The sequence below is a fragment of the Carassius gibelio genome, chromosome B14 (genome assembly GCF_023724105.1).
Source record: "Carassius gibelio isolate Cgi1373 ecotype wild population from Czech Republic chromosome B14, carGib1.2-hapl.c, whole genome shotgun sequence".
NCBI classification, from domain to species: domain Eukaryota; kingdom Metazoa; phylum Chordata; class Actinopteri; order Cypriniformes; family Cyprinidae; genus Carassius; species Carassius gibelio.
Window position 1 is genome coordinate 11,024,103 of NC_068409.1, and position 20,540 is coordinate 11,044,642.

General features: G+C 36.3%; 2 protein-coding genes across 3 annotated transcripts in view; both read right to left on the bottom strand.

The window, feature by feature from the left end:
- The window catches only part of snx25 (sorting nexin 25), a 45,728-nt gene extending 35,728 nt beyond the window's left edge, over window positions 1-10,000 (bottom strand). The window contains exons 1-2 of the mRNA XM_052574896.1: window positions 9,069-10,000; window positions 8,126-8,210 (exon numbers count right to left, since the gene is read on the bottom strand). Of these exons, the coding sequence (XP_052430856.1) occupies window positions 8,126-8,210; window positions 9,069-9,380 (397 nt within the window). The 5' untranslated portion in view covers window positions 9,381-10,000. The remainder of the gene's footprint in view (window positions 1-8,125; window positions 8,211-9,068) is intronic.
- Window positions 10,001-10,936: 936 nt separating this feature from the next.
- LOC127971044 (glycerophosphocholine cholinephosphodiesterase ENPP6-like) lies at window positions 10,937-20,091 on the bottom strand. Of its 2 annotated transcripts, XM_052573802.1 has the most exons (10): window positions 19,953-20,091; window positions 18,321-18,722; window positions 18,118-18,168; window positions 15,612-15,791; window positions 15,229-15,340; window positions 14,954-15,095; window positions 14,658-14,834; window positions 13,261-13,398; window positions 12,647-12,770; window positions 10,937-11,688 (listed from the first exon to the last, which is right to left on the bottom strand). In XM_052573802.1, exons 1-10 carry the CDS (start codon window positions 19,966-19,968, stop codon window positions 11,489-11,491), a joined length of 1,542 nt encoding a protein of 513 aa, XP_052429762.1. In that variant the 5' UTR covers window positions 19,969-20,091; the 3' UTR covers window positions 10,937-11,488. The 2 variants fall into 2 exon arrangements, with proteins under 2 accessions (XP_052429762.1, XP_052429763.1); XM_052573803.1 differs by lacking the exon at window positions 18,118-18,168 and having other exon boundaries at window positions 19,953-20,087.
- Window positions 20,092-20,540: the final 449 nt, after the last annotated feature.

The following is a 20,540-nucleotide window of genomic DNA, read 5'->3' on the forward strand; positions in this document are numbered from 1 at the left end:
TATTTTTATCAACTTTAATTTCATAGATAGATGGACTACAACGAATGAAGAATATACTGATTTTTTTGCATAATATTGACTTTCGAAAGGTAAAGAAACGTAAAGGAAAACACACACAACAGCAGGTGGCAGATGGCATGAATGCGATGGCACTAGCACTGATTGCAGGCAACTGCAACAGACTCTAATGACGAGAGAATCCAACGGCCACCTTAACCACTCACACAGTCAAAATAAGCAGATCTACAGCTGAACAAGCTTCAGTGACACCCCTTTTGCAGCAGTTATTGAAAACTTGGTTTTGCAGGCATTTTTCCTTCCAGCTGAGGCAGCACTATTTATAGCCACAGTGACCTCATAAAATGTGCTGACTTTCCCCAGCTGAGCATCAGGAAGTGCTGCTGAAACTGTTCCAGTGCAGTTTCCTTCAGGCATCTTCTGCTTATTAAGTGACACGACAGAAACAAAGCAAGAACTCTTTATTACGTTGTTGATTCAGTCATAATATTCCTCCAATGAGCTGTAACCATCCGGAGCCAATCACTGAACTCAAGATCAGTCCGATTTGTGAACCAAACTAATTGATTCAGACTCAACTGATTTGTCCTTTGCACTTTTAGGGGGAAGACTGAATTACATGTGCATGACTAGAACTTAATTCAAAATGTCTCTTTTTTCAACCTGCAGAAGTAAAGACCATCCAACAGGTTTGAAAGGGAGGGTGAGTAAATGATGACAGGATTTGCACTTTGCAGATCCAAATGGTTAAAGTGAGCCTTGCTCTGGCAAACATCACTAATGAAAATGAAATGGCATCTAATTTACTCGATTCATAAATGTGAAACCCAGCTGTGCTCAGATTACAGGAGGGAGTGAGTCAGAATGAATGATCAGAAACCGCTTCAGTGAACATTATTCATTTGGTGTGATGTACAAGCCTTCACAGCCACAACCTCGAAGAGAGTAGATGCCCACTTCTCACCGTTACACACTCATATTCAAAGAAGAGAGTGAGCGAGACAGGCACATACAGATTATCTAGGCTTTTCAACACAAAAACAACACCCACAATCCCCCAGAACCCCTTTATCCAGGAATTAATCATAAGAGAAATGCCATCAGGCTGGCAGAAATGCAACAGAGCCTTGTATGCTTACCAAGGCTTCGTTTATTTGATCAAAAATACAGTAAAATGGTGAAATATTATTATAATTTTAAATACTGTAACTGTTTTCATTTGAATTCAGCAGAATTTTCTTGATCATTCCTCCAAACTTCAGTGTCACATGATCCTTCAGAAATCATTTTAATATCCTGATTTGCTGCTCAGGAAACATTTCTTATGATTATCAATGTTGAAAACAGTTGTGCTGCTTGATATTTTTGTGGAAACAGTGATAATTTTTTTTTCCACGATTCTTTGATGAATAGAAAGTTTGTTTTTATATTATAAATATTCATATTATAAATGTATTTGCGGTCACTTTTGATAAATTTAACACATTCTTGCTAAATAAAAATATGAATTTAACCTTACTAACTTACCAAAACTAGTGATCTCCACTGAATAATGATACAAAATTGTCTGTTTTTCACATAATGAGAGACATATATGCTGAGATTTTCTCCTTAATGAAGGACCAGGGCCATATGCAAAATGTAAAACATTAGTTATCATTCTAGTCTCACATCCACACGTCACAGACCTTTAAGAAAGAAAAATTATATTAGTTATAAATCGATGAAAATTCAATGAAAACATGCAGCAGCTGACCTTTAAACACGAGTATAACCCTCTCCTTTTACAGGAAATTCTCTGTTTTAGACTCAATAATAAGGTCTATCATAAGACTCCTACTGTGGTTTGGCTGATCATGGACTAAGCAACCGTGAACTAAACCCTCCCCAAAAAAATTCAAGGGTGGCTAAATGAGAGTCGAGTCATTCAGGTTGTTTACAGGAAGCACAGTTTTGCTAAAAACACCAGCTGAATACATAAACACAACACAAGAGAAAGCTTTCTGAATTATTTAGAATTATTTAAAGCTTGAATCATCATGGTCCAGAAAACCTCAAACTACCACACATATAATGCTTCCCTCTGATTGCTTTTCTTTGGTTATTTTGGTCCTTTTTTAGATTCTGACAGCACAGAGAAGTCACACTGGATGCCAAACAACTGCATTCACTGCTTATTTATGGTGTGTGACATTGGTGCTGATGGGATTTTGTCATCGGTGCGTAAAAACACCCAGAAGGGAGTCTGATAACAACGTTTGCACTGCAGATGTATTCAAAAGAGACTATAATCACCAAAACATGCCTACAAGACTATGATTTCACATACCCAACATATCTAACACAGATATGAGTTATAAAGGAAACTGCATACTACTATTTCTGCAATATATAGTATGTGCAGGATGTAAACATTATTATAATATATATTGTAAAATATATGGTCCAGATATCTTCTACAGGAATTAGTCATTAAAGTCTTCTATTCTCCATCTCTGACCCATCAGGCTGATCTACAGGAAGTGTGCATCATGAAAACCGATTTACATCATCAATGACAGCTGATCCTGGGTCAGTAATGTGTTTAAAGCAGCTAATGGTCCATGTGCATTTGTCATGCAGAGAAACCCGATCAGAAGACCATATCAGTGATGGAACATCATCAACTTTGTGCGAAGGCAAACCCTAGTAACACCCTTCTCAATGTTTCTCAACGAAGAGTACAGCTGCAGAATTGGCCTTTACTATCTGCAATGATATATTATATTAAATATATTCAAAATATGTGGACTTGTCATTCAGTTTGCGAGCAGCAGAAGAGAGTGCATGTGTATGAGAGTGAAACACAGACCCATCAGTCTGGATGAAGGACTCTCTGTGACAGAGACCACACTAGTGTCCGGTGTTCACCAGCGCTGTGTGTCTGCTCTGTGTTGGTAACAGGGTCTCCAGTGTACCGAGCACTAAAGGGATCAAACCGTGTAAGCAAGCTCATTATTATAATCATGGATCCCGTTCCCCCCGCACAATTCATTAGGAGACTGAGGCTGAATTCCTCATTCATGTTAACGCTATTAGCTGTCATGCACCAGCAGCTGTTCCTGGTCATGTGATCAGTCAGAGGCGTTAGAAACACGGGCCAGAAAGAGTGTGACATTTATATGTATCAGAAACAGACTTGTAATAGGAAACATATTAATGGACATATGCAATTATGCATGTGATGCTGTTTGCTGGCAGCAAGTAAAAACACAGAGTGCATGCCCATGTCCATATTCAGAACTAAACAACTAAAGTTGGGATTTATCTTATGTGAAAATATGGACCGCTGCTGGTACTTTTTTTGAAAAAAAGGAAAAACAGAAAAAGGAGAGACAAATAATAATAAATGTTTCTAAAAACATAAATAAGCCCACACCTAACTCACTGCCTTGTTTTCCAGTGATAATTGACATAAATGTCAGGTTTTTATATATATATATATATATATATATATATATATATATATATATATATATATATATATATATATATATATATATATATATATATATATATATATACAAATAATTAATTTTTATTATAAAATTACATAACTATCATCTAAATATATATATATATATATATATATATATATATATATTAGTGGTGGGCCGTTATCGGGCGATAAAAAAAAATGTCGCCGTTAATCTATTCTCAGTTGTGTTGGGTCTATACTAAGCAAGCTATGATGACTTTCACCTTGACATTTTATATAAACGACTGGCTGAGGCCAGCCTAAAAAGATGCTCAGGACAGTTGACTGGCCACTGCTGCACATCGTCACGAAAGCTTATCTTTTTCACATGTTTTTACGCCTTACCGCTTGTCGATTTAAACATTAAAGCATCCAAACACAAGACGCGGAAAAGCTGAACAGAGTAGCGCGTTAGGTGCGCACGAGAGAGAGAGAGAGAGAGAGAGAGAGAGAGAGAGAGAGCCGCGTATCACAGACAGCGACACTGAACCGAGCTCTCTTATGCGAAGAGAAAGGCGTCTCAAAACACTTGAACATCGAATTTGCTTATTTTTGCTCTTGTGCCGACAAATACATACAAAATATGTCAAAATATCCACCTTGGAAAGTATGCTCGAAAAAACTGTCAGTTATTTCTTAAGTGAAAGTAAACAGTTGAGAAAAAAAATGGTGTATTATATTGGATGCGTTCATCGTCTCTTAAAGTGACCGCGACTAATTTAGCTACTGGCTGCTGTAACGTTAATCCAAGAAAATTAAAATCACTCACTGCTCTTGACTGAATTACTTTGTAGTTTTAACAGTCAAACCAAAAATGATTCAGACACCAGGTATAATTTTTGATATATATAGCAAAACTGTAATAATGTGAGAAGGTGTCTGAATAAATGTAGGTTTGATTGTATATTTCATGTTTACATTGAAGACTATCCATTGTTATTTTACAATGGAGGTTTTAATTATTTGGTTTCTGTACCTTGACACCTACAAACTTGAAAAAACTTAAACATTGGTGTGAAACAGGCGTAATCTTGTTTGCACCTTGTGCAATATGGAATTAGTTTACAGCTTTTTCAAGCACTTTGTGATGCATTTTGGAAACAGGAGATGAGCCCCTTTTCTAATGCACCATCTAGCTTGATAAACCCCTTCTCAAAGACTTACTGTTTGTCAATTTTATTTGGGTAACACACATATTCTGAATGCCTTCGGCAGAATAATTTCAAGATCACAGTGAGATTAATCTAGATTAAAAAAATTTATCTATGCCCACCACTAAAATATATTATATATATATATATATATATATTAGTGTGTGTGTATATATTATATATATATATATATATATATATATATATATACACACACACACACACACACACACACACATATAAACATGCATACCTAAATACACAAACTGTATATATACACACACTTACATATATTTAAAGTAAATATAAAGTCTATTAATAATAAAAATAAAAAAGTATTCATAGAAAAAAAGTAATTATATACAGAAGGTGTTTCTGTTCACGTAGCCATATTTAACTAAATACAGCAAGTGACTCTTAAAAAAATGCTTATGTAATATGAAGCACCACAGCACATTTCACAGCACTTTTGTAATCGAATTCATCAGATGAAGTATGCTCTCTGAGAGCTTTCAGAACGCAGACAAAAGCATCGTGGAGGTATGAAAAGACTGACAAAACATTGGGTCCATATGAATAACCCGAAAATAACCTACAAAACGGTTTAAAAACAAACAAAAGGTCTTAACATAAAAAACATGTTTTGTGTGAGGGTTATGTAAAAAATAGAAAACAACTGAGTATGTAAACAATAGAGGTCAATGGAAAGTTTCCAACATAACAGAAAAACAAACGTGTGTGTTTGTGTGTGTGTGTGTGTGTGTACTGAGGTGAAAGACATGTATGATGGATGCAGTTAGTGGTTTCTGCTATAATGTTATTCCACCCACACACTCCAGCAGACAGACAGAGAGTGAGAGACAGGGAAAAACTGCACGGTCAGAGACAGAGATTGTTTTCTCAAGCTTATCCAAAAATAAAACAGCAACACTACAGACAAAGAGAGAGAGATTACAACCCTTCTGACCCACGACTGTCCAAATAATGACGACTTGTACGCTGGAGCTGCCACTATATATATATAGAGGCCACAGATGGACCTTCAAGACATACTTAAATATGTGAATGTCTCTGCATTAATTATTCAACAGTTTTATTATTAATATGATTATTATATCTAATGCCTTTTTATATTTTTGGGGGCCATTTATTTTAAAGAACGAGCACGAAAACACTTAATAGTTAACACAAAAATGAAAATTTGCTGGACAAACACAGGTCTGTTTTTCTACTATTGCGGGAATTTTCCTTTAACTTCTATTGTGTTCATGTCCAAGTATTGTTCAGGTTTCTTACAAACATGCAGCTTTTCACAAGACATTGATGGACTGGAGTCATGTTGTGGATTATTGTGATCTTTTTATCAGCTGTTTGGACTCATTCTGATGGCACCCATTCACTGCAGAGGATCCATTGGTGAGCAAGTGATGTAATGCTACATTTCTACAAATCTCTTCCAATGAAGAAACAAACTCATCTACATCTTTGATGGCCTGGGGCTGAGTAATTTTCAGCTAATTTTCATTTTTGGATGAACATTCTGAACCGACTTCATATATCCAATTTGAAATGACTAAAACATGAGTAAAAGATTATGACAAAAAGTGATGTCATAAAAGAGAAAATATCTTGCACATTAGTGACATTCAGACATTTTAAGTCCGTAATCGGCCAACTTTTGAGACTGCTGCAGGAAACCTCAGATGTTCTGTGTTCTGCTTCTGGACTCTTAAACTCTAAACAAGCCAAAGAAATGCAGCCAGTCTGAGTGCTGGAACACAGAGGCAGTCTTGTGACTGACAAGAGATCAAAGGTGAAAATCTCTGACGCTGTTGTGTGCCGAGCTGATGGATTTCATGTTCAAGAGACCATAGGTATAGCTCAACCAAAAAAAAACAGCCATCATTTACTCACTCTGATCACATCTTTTTTCCATGAAACACAAAAGGAGATATTCTGTACGGAAAAGAGCGGTGTAAACAATGAAAGCACATGGTAACTACATAGTATTCAAAAACCTTGTGCACTTTATTCCAAATCTTCTGCTGTTATTTAACAGCTTTGTGAGAGGAAAAGACTGACATTGTACTATAAACTGCAAATCTTTCCCTCCACAGCAGCTCCCAAATCTCATTCGGTTTTTAAACTTGGTATGTTGCATTCGGTTGAGGGCCACGAAAACAAATGGGTCCACGGACATCAAACTTGGTGCAAACAGAAGGCAAATTCAAGATATACTGAATATCAACAAAAGGATGAAGAAATATATAGATTGAGTTGTTGTTGTTTTTCAGCATTTGTACCAAATTGCATATTTCGCTCAGTCTGGGCCTAAAAAAAAATTGGGATCTTTTTCCTTCTCGAGTATGAGCTTCATATTCTCATATCTACTACCTGTAGATGAGCTACATAAGCCATAATAGCCAAAATTTTTAATGTAAATAAACAGTTCTATTTCAAAATGTGAGATTTTTTCGGCTAGTATTTCATATGCCAAATAAAACCTTCCGTAAGCCTTAAGTCAGTTTGGAGTCTCATGGCACTTTTATTTCTTTCCGTTTTGGAGCTTGATGTTACAATTCAGAAAAGAGCAGCTGAACATTCTTCTAAACATCTCCATTTGTGTTTTCACAAAAGAGCGAACGTCTAACAGGCTTCAAACAGCATGAAAGTGAGAAAATAATCCCAGAGTGTTCATTTCGATGCAAATAAATAAACATTTCTCGAACAGATTTTCTGTTGCGTACATATTTTGTTAAATTATTCAACCGAATGTAGGTCAGAGAAAACCATACACAACGATTGGAGGATCTGGCAGATGCTAAGCATTTTGCACCTTTAAGAAATAATATAAACTGGCAGCCTATTTTCCTTGGCTGCATGCGCAAAACACATATTAGTCTAAAAATAGCCAGACGCCCTTTAATTTCACACCTGTTTTCATCTAAGCCGTGATGTCCTGCAGTTTTAAACGGGGAAGACAGCAGACAAGGATTTCATCATCAGCAAAGACAAACGCTTTTGTGGACTGCCGGATCCCATCATCTCTCTCTCTCGATCTCTCTTTGACAAGCTGACACACTTCACGTCCTCTTTGGCCTATTAAAACGATCCCCATCAATGAAAGATTTCAACATGAAACGTGTCCCTTTAGAGAATGCAGCTACAGATGGAGGATCTGTAAGATGCTTCAGTTAATAACATCATCCTCAGCATCAGAACGATACAACACAGAAATAATTTCATAGTAATCACTGATCAAACAAGGACTATTTATTATGAGTCCCATCAAAGGGTGCCGCCTTACACTGGATAACTATTTCCTGTTTACACGCTGATGTCACAGGCTAACACTGCATTCACAAATAAGAAGAAAACAGTTCAAAAGGGTGAAAACTGAATGGCTTTGATCCACTAGAGACTGTCGGGGACTACTCACCTTCTTTAAGGGCTTTATCTACATTGAGAGACACCACAACCCTCCTGGTCTGGGCTGAATCCAGCAGAGGAACACAGAACCGGCCCTACAGAGAGAGGAAGACTATCGATTTAAAGACCCAGCTGAAGGACACTTTTAGTACCAGTTACATGGGTTACAAGTCCTGGCATTGATCCTATGTGGACTATACAGTACAAGCCAATAAAGTACTTTTATGATATCAGTTTGAGATTAACAACGCAATCACAACAACAAGAACCAGATAATAAAGTCTGGCTGATTTGTGAGAACTGGAGTTTTCTATTTATTTGCTAATAAATTGTGTAATATTTACTTTTGTGTATATTGAGTCTTTACAGTCGAATATTTGTGTTCTTGTTTTGTTTACAGTGTGAGTGAAACTATTTATTTCAAGTTATACATTTTTAACATGTGACTATACATTTACTTTTACATGAAACAAACATATATTAAATGTTTTTTTTTTTAAATGTGCGTGTATGGATAGATAGATAGATAGATAGATAGATAGATAGATAGATAGATAGATAGATAGATAGATAGATAGATAGATAATATAATGTAAACTTCAATACATAGGTTTATGTACTTTATTATATGTATTTACATCTACCACAAAATAATAAGAGGAATATAAATATTAATATAAAATATTAATTTAAACAAATATATAAACGTCATTTGTTTCCTTTTGTTGAATGTATTACACAAATTTACCCCAAAATCACGATTTATATAATTCAGTTCCCTGTTACACTTAATTTTGTCACATTATCCTTGTTAAATAACCTGCATATTTATATGTAAACATGTCATCAGCATTAGACACCGTCTCATTCTTTGAAACTATCACAGTGGCAGTGTGAATTATTGTTTGGGTGTATTTGTGTGGATGTTGTGATCTGATGTGTATCAGCCTTACCATTAACTTATTGAATAAATCCACGAGCTTCGATGACTGTCTCCGTGTGGTGTCAAACCTGCTGATCTTCACGGGGCTTTTCTTCACCAGCAGCCCGAGACTCCCCAGCAGGAAACACAACAACGCGAAGGACACATAAAGAAAGAGTTTGAGGAAAAACGAGGTGAGAGTGAGTCCTCCAGAGCCGAGCTGGAAGAGCAGTACCGCCGCCGCGATGCCGACGACCAGAAACGGGAAGACAGCGCTGCTGGGCATGAGGACATCCGACCTGCTGCTGCTGATGCTGATGCTGCTTCGGCCATCAGGATGCATGATGCTGCTGCTGCTGAAAGTGACATGTCCTCACGTGCGCACAACAACAGACAGTCTGCATGCCCCTCGAGTTCCCAGCCCAAACTCCACTCATCACAAAGTGTGCCTTCAATTCAGAGGGGCAGCGCAGACGATCCGGGCGTCTGAGCCACTGAATACAAGAAATACACATGCAACTGTTGCATCTGAGCAGTTCAATGACAGCAGTGCAATAGAAACGATGATCAGTCAGAAACAGTGGCTGGATCTGGGACAGCTTAGATGGCTGCTAATTCAAATCCTCCACAAATGCAGAAGGAACATCAAGTGGACCCAAAGGACGTCAAGTTAGAAACAACCAAGCAGATGTCCACACGAGCTCATCCTAACATCTCGAGACGCGGTCGGGTCCATTGACGCCTGTACAAACAACGGAGAGGCATCACGCGATGAATTCAACTTCGAAGCCTCAGACGTGAAATAACGATGTAAATACTAAGTGTTAATTCGCCGGTAATTTCATTATATATGGCAATTGATCGAAAATGTGGCGAAAAACATTAAACTTCTTCTCAATCCGTCGGTTTGACAAGCGGGCTTAGCTCTGCTTAGATCCTCAGCTGTCTTTCGAGTGGCGAATAAGCGAGTTGTTCTACTATGGAGAAGCGGTTGCTTATGAATATTAATTACGTAACTTGACGTTCGCTTAATCGCCCATATTGATTGGTCGAAAAGCAGACGGTAGCGCGTAGGCGTTAGTCGCCCAGCGAATGAGCGAATGAGATTTGCCTCATGAATAATTATTAATCACGTGACTGAAAGCTGGCGGAAGGTTACCAAGCAACTTCAGTATTAATCTGATTAATATTCATAAGAACAAGTCTTTCCCGTAGTAGGAAAACGACATGGCGACTAACGGAGCCTCGAGTAGGCCATATTTCAAAAACAATAAGTTCAAAGAACAGTGAGATTCATTAAATCTTTTGAAAAATATATGACCCAGACTGGTTATAACATACTTTGTGTGTCGGGTTGCTTGTTTTTGTTTTGTTGGGAAAATGAGGAATAAGGAATGCGAGTCTTACAGTGGCTTATTTGCAAACAAATGGTCTTTTTGCGCCACCTAATGTTCATCTTAAACATTACTCTTTACCTGGTCAACTGGAAAAACAAGACTTTTTTATGTTGCATGAAACGTGTCAAAGTTTTACTCAATTTACTTGTCTGTCTTATTCATAGTTTAGTCTTTTAAATTTTTTTATGATTTTAAAGCATTATTACAAAGGTCTTGCTGAACTAAAACGCCAAAAGACATTAAAATTCATTAGATTTATCTTACTAATAAACGTAAATCAGGAAAGTTTAAAATTGAACTGTATGGGGAATGAAATTATGAACACGTCAGCTCAGTGTAGTTCACAGCCAGACCAACAGATGGCGTCCCGAGATTAGAGTCCCGAGGTCGAACGCTGCTGTGAAAGCAAAATATATAGAATAAAAGTCCCCCGTGTCTTACAATATCAATATTATCTATGAACAAATGGAGTTACAAAATAACAAAAGCATTTGAGTTTAGAAGAAATAACCTTACTTTTATTGAGGAAATACATTTTTTTATTTATTTAGAAATAAATTAGTGCAAACCATGTACTAAAGAGATGGAGAATCTATAGTTATATAATCTACAGTAGAAATTAAACAAGTAATAACAATAGAATAAAATAATGCCTTGCATTTAAAACAGTATATATCTTGACAGAGATGTGATACTAGCCAACTAGTCAAGTAAATTTACATTATTCCAAAAACTGCTCTGTGTGAGTAGATGCAAATAGACCACTCACAAAACAACAGAAAACAGATGGAGACCACTAACAAAATGCTAAAAAAACTAAAATATAAATCTTTCAGGGAGAAAGTGCAAATTGGTTCATCTAACACCAACATCATTTCTTCTACTTCATCATCAATGAATGATATTTACAACTCAAAAATAGAGGAAGTGCAGCAAAAAGCTTATAGCCTAAAAATGTTTTTCTTGGCACTTATCCGACATCATGGCACACCCAAAGGCATAAAATATGTGTTTGATCTGTGCGCTCCCACAGTGAAAGCATTGGGGGAGTCCTCTAGAGCGGCAGCAGCATCAGCGGCAGCAGAAAGCTGTAGATCAGAGCGGCTCGTACAGCGCCAGCCGAGCTCCTCATCATACACTCCACACGAGACCACGAGCCGTTGTTGGGCAGGGGCTCGATCCCCAGCGTCTTGCACAAAACATTATACACATCCACTGTTCGGATGGGACCAGCGCGGAAGTTCGTCTTGAAGTCTGAAAAAAAAAAGAAATAAACAAAATAAAAACAAATCCACAATTTGTATAACTGTTTTAATTAAATACTGAATAATACAGATTTTTTTTTTTTTTTGTGGAAACCATGATAAGTTTTTTTTTTCTTACGGTTATTCTTTCATTAATGTGAAGTTAAAACATGTTTTATCAAATATTATATATTTTTGTCTATCTATCTATCTATCTATCTATCTATCTATCTATCTATCTATATCTATATCTATATCTATATATATATATATATATATATATATATATATATATATATATATATATATATATATATACCTGCGACCTTTGGGTTACAAGTCCGATTCTCTAACCATTAGACGATTTGGAATACAGACAGAAGGCAATCTGCAGATTATTGCAAAAGTGGAATCATTTCAAAATATTAAAGTATCAAACAGTTTAAGAAGTTTAAATTCACTGTTAAGAAAATGCAATGTACCATTTTTATTTTATTTTATATAAAAGGAATATTTTCCTAAATATTTTTAATCCAAAATTGCTATAAAATGAAAGCCTTGTGCAAATTTGAAGTTGATATAAAAAAAGAGGTTCCTGAGAGATTTTTTATGGCTTTATACACCAACAGCCACCAGGTGCTATCAAAACATTTTTATTGAATTAATTTTTTTTTTTTATTATTTAAAGATATAATTATATAATTATCAAACTCCATTTATTATTTTGTTTATTTAAAAAAGGGCTGAAAAACCTATATGCACCCCTGTATATGTATATATATTTTACTTTAAAATGAATAAAAAAAATAATAATTCTATGATACTCTACAAATTGAAATGTACTGTACATGTAAAAATAAAGCTTAGATTTTAAAATAAGTTTCAAATATAAATTATAAACATATACATGTATGTATTTCAAATATACATAAATATGCAGAGTAATAGTGAGGTCTGCTGAACTTTACCTGGTCCCTGTGCCAAAAAGAACCCCCTCATGTCCATAAACTCATTATCATAACCGTGCCATCCGTGTTGCCAGCCCTCCGCCTCCTCTGTGCCGTTTTTCCAGAAGGGCAGCTTGGCTTTATTCTGTGAAAACAGGCAGGAAGTGCAGAGGTTAGCGTTCAGCCTGCAATGTTGGAATTAGACTGATGTCTTGGTGTTTTATCCTCGGAGTATGTTTTTGTGGTCAGCTAATGACGCATCACTGAGATAATCTGTGCTATAGCAGGCAAGCACACAAGAGGAATACTGTTGTTTTTTGGTTTTATATGCAAGACTGAATCATGACTGAAGCGATTCCTGGCATCGGTCTTATTGGGAAAGTACAAAGCAACATATTAAATAGATCACAAGGACATGTGGGGAATCCACACCCTGCTATGACGAATCGTGAAAATTGCTGTATGATACGCTACAATAAGTTTCAATAGTGCAGATAAGGCAGGTAGACTAAATAAATAAATAAAACTATTGCATCTATATCTAGATTTGGTTAGATTGCTATAATCATAAAACAACCCCACAAACAGCCATAGGCACATTCAAGACAGACTGTGTAGAGAATGACCTCCCTGACCTCTGTGATAAACCATCCAGGCTCTGCAATGAGCGTCAGCGTTGAGACGAACCTCCCGTTCTTGTAGTGGAAGCGGTCTGGGATCTCTTGTTTCTTATAAACATTCATGTTGTCCACTGTGCTCAGGTTTTGATAGATCTGAATCAACACATACAAACATGTTCAGTTTAAGTGGTTCACATTTCAACCCAAAACTTAAAGAAAAAACAAGGCATTAAACTATTAAAACAAAATTTTGGGATTTGCCATTACTTTCTACGAAGCCCCGCACATGACATGCAGAAAAAAAAATAGTAGACTAAATTGTGTGCACAATTTACTAATTCGTTCCCTCAATGTACAAAAACATGCACACGATTTACTAATTCATTCCCTCGATTTATAAATAGTGCGTATGATTTACAAATTCGTTCCCTCGATTTATAAATAGTGCGTTCGATTTACTAATTAGTTCCCTCGATTTATAAATAGTGTGCACGATTTGCTAATACGTTCCCTCGATTTATAAATAGTGCGTACGATTTACTAAATCTTTCCCTCGATTTATAAATAGTGCGTACGATTTACTAAATCTTTCCCTCGATTTATAAATAGTTCGTACGATTTACTAAATCTTTCCCTCGATTTATAAATAGTGCGTACGATTTACTGATTCGTTCCCTCGATTTATAAAAAGTGTGCACGATTTGCTGATTCGTTCCCTCAATTTATAAATAGTGCGCACGATTTACTAATTTGTTCCCTCGATTTATAAATAGTGCGCACGATTAACTAATTCGTTCCCTCGATTTATAAAAAGTGTGCACGATTTACTAATGTGTTCCCTTGATTTATAAAAAGTGCGCACGATTTACTAATTTGTTCCCTCGATTTATAAAAAGTGTGCACGATTTACTGATTCATTCCCTCGATTTATAAACAGTGCGTACGATTTACTAATTTGTTCCCTCGATTTATAAATAGTGCGTACGATTTACTAATTTGTTCCCTCGATTTATAAATAGTGCGCATGATTAACTAATTAATTCCCTCGATTTATAAAAAGTGCCCACGATTTACTAATTCGTTCCCTCGATTTATAAATAGTGTGCACGATTTACTAATTCGCACACATACACACACACATACACACACACACACACACACACACAGAAGCCAGTTCATCAAAGTTTAAGCATACTTTACATTCAGAAATATCACTTAAGTTAAAGACAGCAGGTCAAAGTACACCACTGCCTTTTCACATTGACAAATTCTGACACCAAGTGTATTTTCCTTTCAAAACAGCAGATTTAAAATAAGAGAGTGTTTTTTTTTTGGTGCTGACGCCTTGCTGTAAACATGAGTCTCATGGAAAACATGCAGATGAAAAGAGAACAGAGACAGGCTGAGTTCACCTCTTCAAACTTGTCCTGTTTGGGCCACAGACTGACCACTGGCCCCCTGTCCATCATTTTAATGATGTGCGTCATGTCAATGTAGCTGTCCAGTTCAATGACTTTCTCCATCCACTGGAGCTCTGTCATGCCATGATCAGAGAACAGGACCACGTTTATATCTCTCATGTTCTTCTCCTGACAAAAAAATAACAAATACATACAGTAATGTGTTTTAGATGGCCAGGTAGAACAGACAGCAAGTACTGTTCTCTCTCTCTTTCTTTCACTCATGTAAAACCTTAAATTTCATGTACCTTGATTTTCTGGTTGAGGGTCTGGAAAGCCTGGTCCAGTGAGCGAATGGCACGCTGTATTTCCGGAGAATGTGGCCCAAAGTGATGTCCTTCCACATCAATCTTCTCGTAATAAATCCCAGCCATGTCTGCTTTATCGCTTCTGTTTGAAACATATCATTCAAAACATAGATTTTTCTTTTCATTTAAGATAAATTAGCTTGCCTGGCTTCATCTAGGCAGAAAAGGCAACAGCATCATCTGTGTAAAAGGATGTCTTGGGCTTTTGGTCTTACTTCAACATATTCAGAGCACTCTCCATGGAGTCGATCAGGTTCTTCTCTGAAGGGTTGTACACATATTCCTCACAGAATGTAGGTCGGACTCCACGAATCGTCACTTCACAACCTAAATGGACAGAAACACACTTTAGACCATGTGACCTGCATCACTATGCATTTGAAAAGCCTTTTGAAAGTTTGAACACTCCACTTGGAAACCTTGCATGCTATTTTAATGTCAAGTAGCAGTTGGAGTAGCTTGTCCTTTTAAAATGACACTGATCAAATGAGTCTGGCATAGAGGGAGGCTCTGTGTGACTGCAGTGCGTGGATATAAAAATCCCTTTATTTATACTTTACTCTGCCAGTACAGATAAAGCAGTATGACATCCACTGACCTGGCCAGTAGTACATGTAGACTCTCTTCCCTAGTTTCTGCATGGTGACCCACAGCGGCTCGGATCCGTCCCACCACATGGGCAGACGGCTGTCCGGATTCGTTCCAATCAGGAACTCTTTCATGGTGTCTTTATCCCACATGTAATTTCCAGTCATCTGGTGCACCTCGCAGTAGCGTCCTGGAACATAAGGAGGAGTGCAGAATGAATATTCACAGACGAGGGTGGATTTGGATCAGGTTCAGTTGATTAAAGAGCTCCATTCATTAAATTGCATTGCTCATATGTTGCTCTTTTAGAGCTGCGGAGGCTCCACATAGCATTTGTTTCAGTATCTGTGGATAGATACCTTGCAACAACAACGGATCACGTGTCCAATCGTGTAATTCATTCTCTATGGAGATGAAGGCACACAATGAAGAAGATTTCAAATAAAGCTTTAGAAAAAATCATTCCTATGTAAGTTCAACATAGTGCTCCTTAGCTGTTTGCTTAGATTTTTCTGATGAAGTTGGAATGAGGCAGCCTATTGAGTTTTAGCATGCTGCATTCACAGCAGAAGATTCATTTCATCCAACAACAGCCAAACATACTGTCTCTCATCAGACGCTATCTTTCAAATATGTGAATATGATGAGTATAGGGACTCAAGCAGGTCTTAATGTTGAAGTTGGACTATCTAATGCTTTTATTGACGAAGCCGATGTTATTTTCCTGTTTCCCAGTAGTAGAGCATTGTGTCAGCAGTGCATAAAGATAGTGGGTTTGATTCCCAGGCAACATGCATGCTGCTCAAAAAATATTTTGCCACTTATTATACCTTTTAGTATTACATTTGAGTGTGTAACACATTCTGCACCATTTATGTGAAAGACATGAATGATTCCTCAAATCATACAGCTAAGGAATTGTTGATTGAAAATTTGTTGAGAATAGGGTGAGCAAAACTGTCAGCAAATTGTAATTTTTTTGGTGAACTATTCCTTTAAGGAGAACTGTGATATGACTGTTCTAAGGGATGTTGTAAAGATAAAAATATTTGATTAACACACACTAAAAAAATAGACCAAATTTAGCAAACACTGAAACACTATCAACTGCATAGCAAGGCCTTGGCAACCACCCAGAGCATCTACTCTATAACAGTGACGATTTTTGCATGGGCAAGCACATTTCATTTTAAAGTGCTCGCCCATGCAAATGTTCATATATAATTTAACTGCCGTTTAGTTTCTGGGATATTTGACGGCTTGGAAAAGACTAACCAATCTTTTTAAAGGACAACTAAATGCATTAAAATCAATAAAGGTAGTAATGTTTGTTTAATGGTATTAATAACAGTTGTTCTAAGACAGTTTGCAGTGTGGACGTCCCTCACGGTGTCCCAGCTTTGCTCTCATTGTCTGATTTCTTTGTCAGAGCTCGAGCCCAGTTGTCTTCTGAAGCTTTGTGGAGAGGGGAATGTGCCCAAACAAAACAACTGCCATCAGCAGAGCAGTAAAGCGTTGGCTCTGAGTTGCTGTGATTGGTGGATGCTGGCTCAAAGTGCATGTGCTGGAGCTCAGCTCTGCATGGCCTTTGTTACTGAAGTCCAACACACACTGTATCACCATCCATGTGATTCAGCAACACCATTCACTGAGTCAACTGAGTGGACACAATCAGAAATCCTTGTGCAATTTTAAATGTCTCTACAAATAATAATGATTAAATATGAATATACTCACTTAAATATTCATAACTCTTGATAATATTTTCTATATTTCATTTTTTATTGAATCAACAACATAAATAGTGCATAATGGACACCAACACATAAAAAAAACTGTTATATTATGTGCAATATGTAAGTATTTTGTCAGATATTTTCATTTGCTTGTATACCAATAAATAGATAGAGCTGAGAGCGAGCTGTTTTTCTGTTGTCATTGTGGATGAAGGATTCATCATTAGTGCCTGGCCTCTGTGATCAATAGCCCTATTCAAACAATTATGTACAAGCACATCTCAGATCTAACAGATCTCTATTGTTCTACATCAAGAGTACTTTTAATGACCTTTATACTCTTTTTGAACTGTTTTTGTATACAGCATGCTGCATGCAATTTCACACAAGGAAACGCATTATGTGTTAAAGACCATATTAAACTGTACCAGACAACCAAAAAAATATATATACACACACACACACACACATATATACATATACATATATATATATATATTTTTTTTTTTTTTTTTTTTTTGAGTATGTGTAATCTTCACAGGCCTATACAAATCATTTAGAGCTCCAGGAGTTCATAACATATTACATTCCACTATTGTTACATCATAACAAAAAGCAAAAAAACAAAAACACATCATTCAAAAAGACCTAAACTATTAATCTATGAATTGCTTCAAAGTAAATACACTTGGAAGTAGCTAAGACTGCATAAATAAATATATATATATATATATATATATATATATATATATATATATATATATATATATATAAACTCACCTGTCATTAGAGAGTAGTAGTTGGGATAGGACAGACTAGGGAAATCGTTTGCTAGATAAATAAATAAAACAACCATTATATAGAAACAAACCGAATTGTCCTTCCTCTGCCACTAGGCTGTGTAAAAACCTCAAATTTATGCTCAAACTCAAAGTCAAAAACTCAAAAACTCAAATTCCACAAAATTATATATATAAATTCACCTGTCATTAGAGAGTAGTAGTTGGGATAGGACAGACTAGGGAAATCTGGAGTCAGGTAATCCACTTTAACACCGTTTTCCACGATTTCTCTAAATCCAGCCAAGTTTTGTAAATCGTCCATGTAATCATAACGGAAGCCATCGATCAGAAACACCAGGAGTTTGCGGTTTGCGTCGCAGCATCGGGGCAGAAGGAGAATGATAACGGTGAGGATGTTGAGTGCAGCTCGAGTCATGATGCTCCGCTTCTGAGGAGCAGAACTGAACTGAACTGACTGATGGAGAGCTGATTCATGAAAAACTCTCCGTCTCAATGGGCGTGTGCGGACACTTCCACTGCAGGGACAGATAGACAGCATTCTAGAAAAAAAAATGTGGGGGCAAAAAATAGAGCCGGTCTCCCCTTTAAATAAATAAAAAAATAGATAAAAAAGATTATTAACAAACAATATTTTTTTTTCATATATATATATATATATATATATATATATATATATATATATATATATATATATATATATATATATATTTCAAAAAAGCTATTAACAGTCTCTCTCTCTCTCTCTCTATATATATATATGTGTGTGTGTGTGTGTGTTAATAGGCCTATTCATAATTTTCTTTTTAATTTTTGGCTAATAGGCTAGTAAAAAAAAATTTAATAATCAACAATTTGAATAATTAACTTCAGGCAAAAGTTAGAAAAGAAATTAATGTGGCACTACGTTCAGAGCCATTAACAACATTCCTGCTGAAAAAAATAGCAACAAAATAGCCTAATACCATTACAAACCATCAGCTATTAACCATTAAAACCATTCACAATGGTAGTGTGTTTTGGGAAATATTCCATTAGGATTTAATGGTTTTAACAACAAGCCATCAATAGAGGGCGATAAATTACCAACATAGACACCCACGGGGATCAGTTTCCATTAAAACCAGTACAGTCCCCTTTATAACCAGTAAAACAATTACACATTCTGTGCTGGTTTATTAATTTCATTATTTTCAGAAGGGATCTCAAAAACATCGGTTGTTTACAAAATATCTTAACAAAATTTGTCAAGCATGTTTATCTTAATTAATTACAAAACTCAGAAGTCCGGTCACGTCATATCTCCGACGATTATGCAACTCAATTTAAGGCGAACACTTGACCCCTCCATTACGAACAAGCTCTTTATCTTCATTCACTTCCAGTCATTTTTGTCTGCGAATTCCTGCAAGGTTTTAAAGCAGCTGACGTGGTTTTAAGCTCAGACAAAACCTTAAAATCCTTTTCAAAACGTTAGTCCAACTAAAAGCCAATAATTCAGCTTGAGCTCTCACAGTTGACACTAAATTAGCCCGTTATTTTTTCACTTTTATTTAATTAATTCATGTTTTTAGACATTTAAAATCTGCTACTCCATTTTCGCACGTTAGCAGAGCATCATGCCAAAAATCCTGGCTGATGTTTGAACTGGTCCACTTTGTTTGCTAAATAGATAAAGAAAACAACGATTATATAGAAACGAACCGAATTGTCCTTCCTCTGCCACTAGGCTGTGTAATAACCTCAATTTTATGCTCAAACTCAAGTCCACAAAAAAACAACAAATACCAACCCAAAATAAATGGTCCAACAAACCTCTGCTGCAGTTCATTCAGATGATTAGTGACACTGAACTCTGCAGAGATGGATTCAGTAGATAGAGCTAGAACTCTGTCCCAATGCATCATCATTTTGCAATAATGTTCAGAAATTTGTTTGCTACAGTGATCGTATCTCTGCTTTGTTGATGTCACAGCAACCCAGGTGCAATTTCTTCATTCTTCTTACAGCAACTGCACTCAAAAAGACACTTCACACACACACACACAGGCCAGATCACTGTACACAACATGAGCAAGAGTTGTGTTAAAAACAGCTAAATAAGAAGCATTGCACAACATATACTTATCACAGTCACTGATCTATAAAAGAGATATTACATAGGCCTATAGATCAGTGGTTGTTGTACCATTCTGAAGGGGACACTTTGTTGAAAATTGTCATGGTTCATGAAAGTAGTTTGACAAGACGTGTGTGTGTGTGATGTGCCACAGAGAATCAGTTATGTGAACATGCACAAGTTTAATATACCAAACGCTTCAGTATGTCTTATGTGTGGTTTAGCTCCTTTCTTCATTTGCAGTTGTTTATGGCAAATTTTAATAATAATGAGTTTTAGATAAA

Bases quoted from the DNA above. Each gene is read 5' to 3' on its own strand.
- LOC127971044 (XM_052573802.1), bottom strand. The intron at 15,341-15,611 runs GTCAGTGGATGT...CTGTCCATTTAG, and splicing joins CTACATGTACTACTGGCCAG to GTTGTGAAGTGACGATTCGT. The intron at 14,835-14,953 runs GTACATGAAATT...TTTTTTTGTCAG, and splicing joins CCCTCAACCAGAAAATCAAG to GAGAAGAACATGAGAGATAT.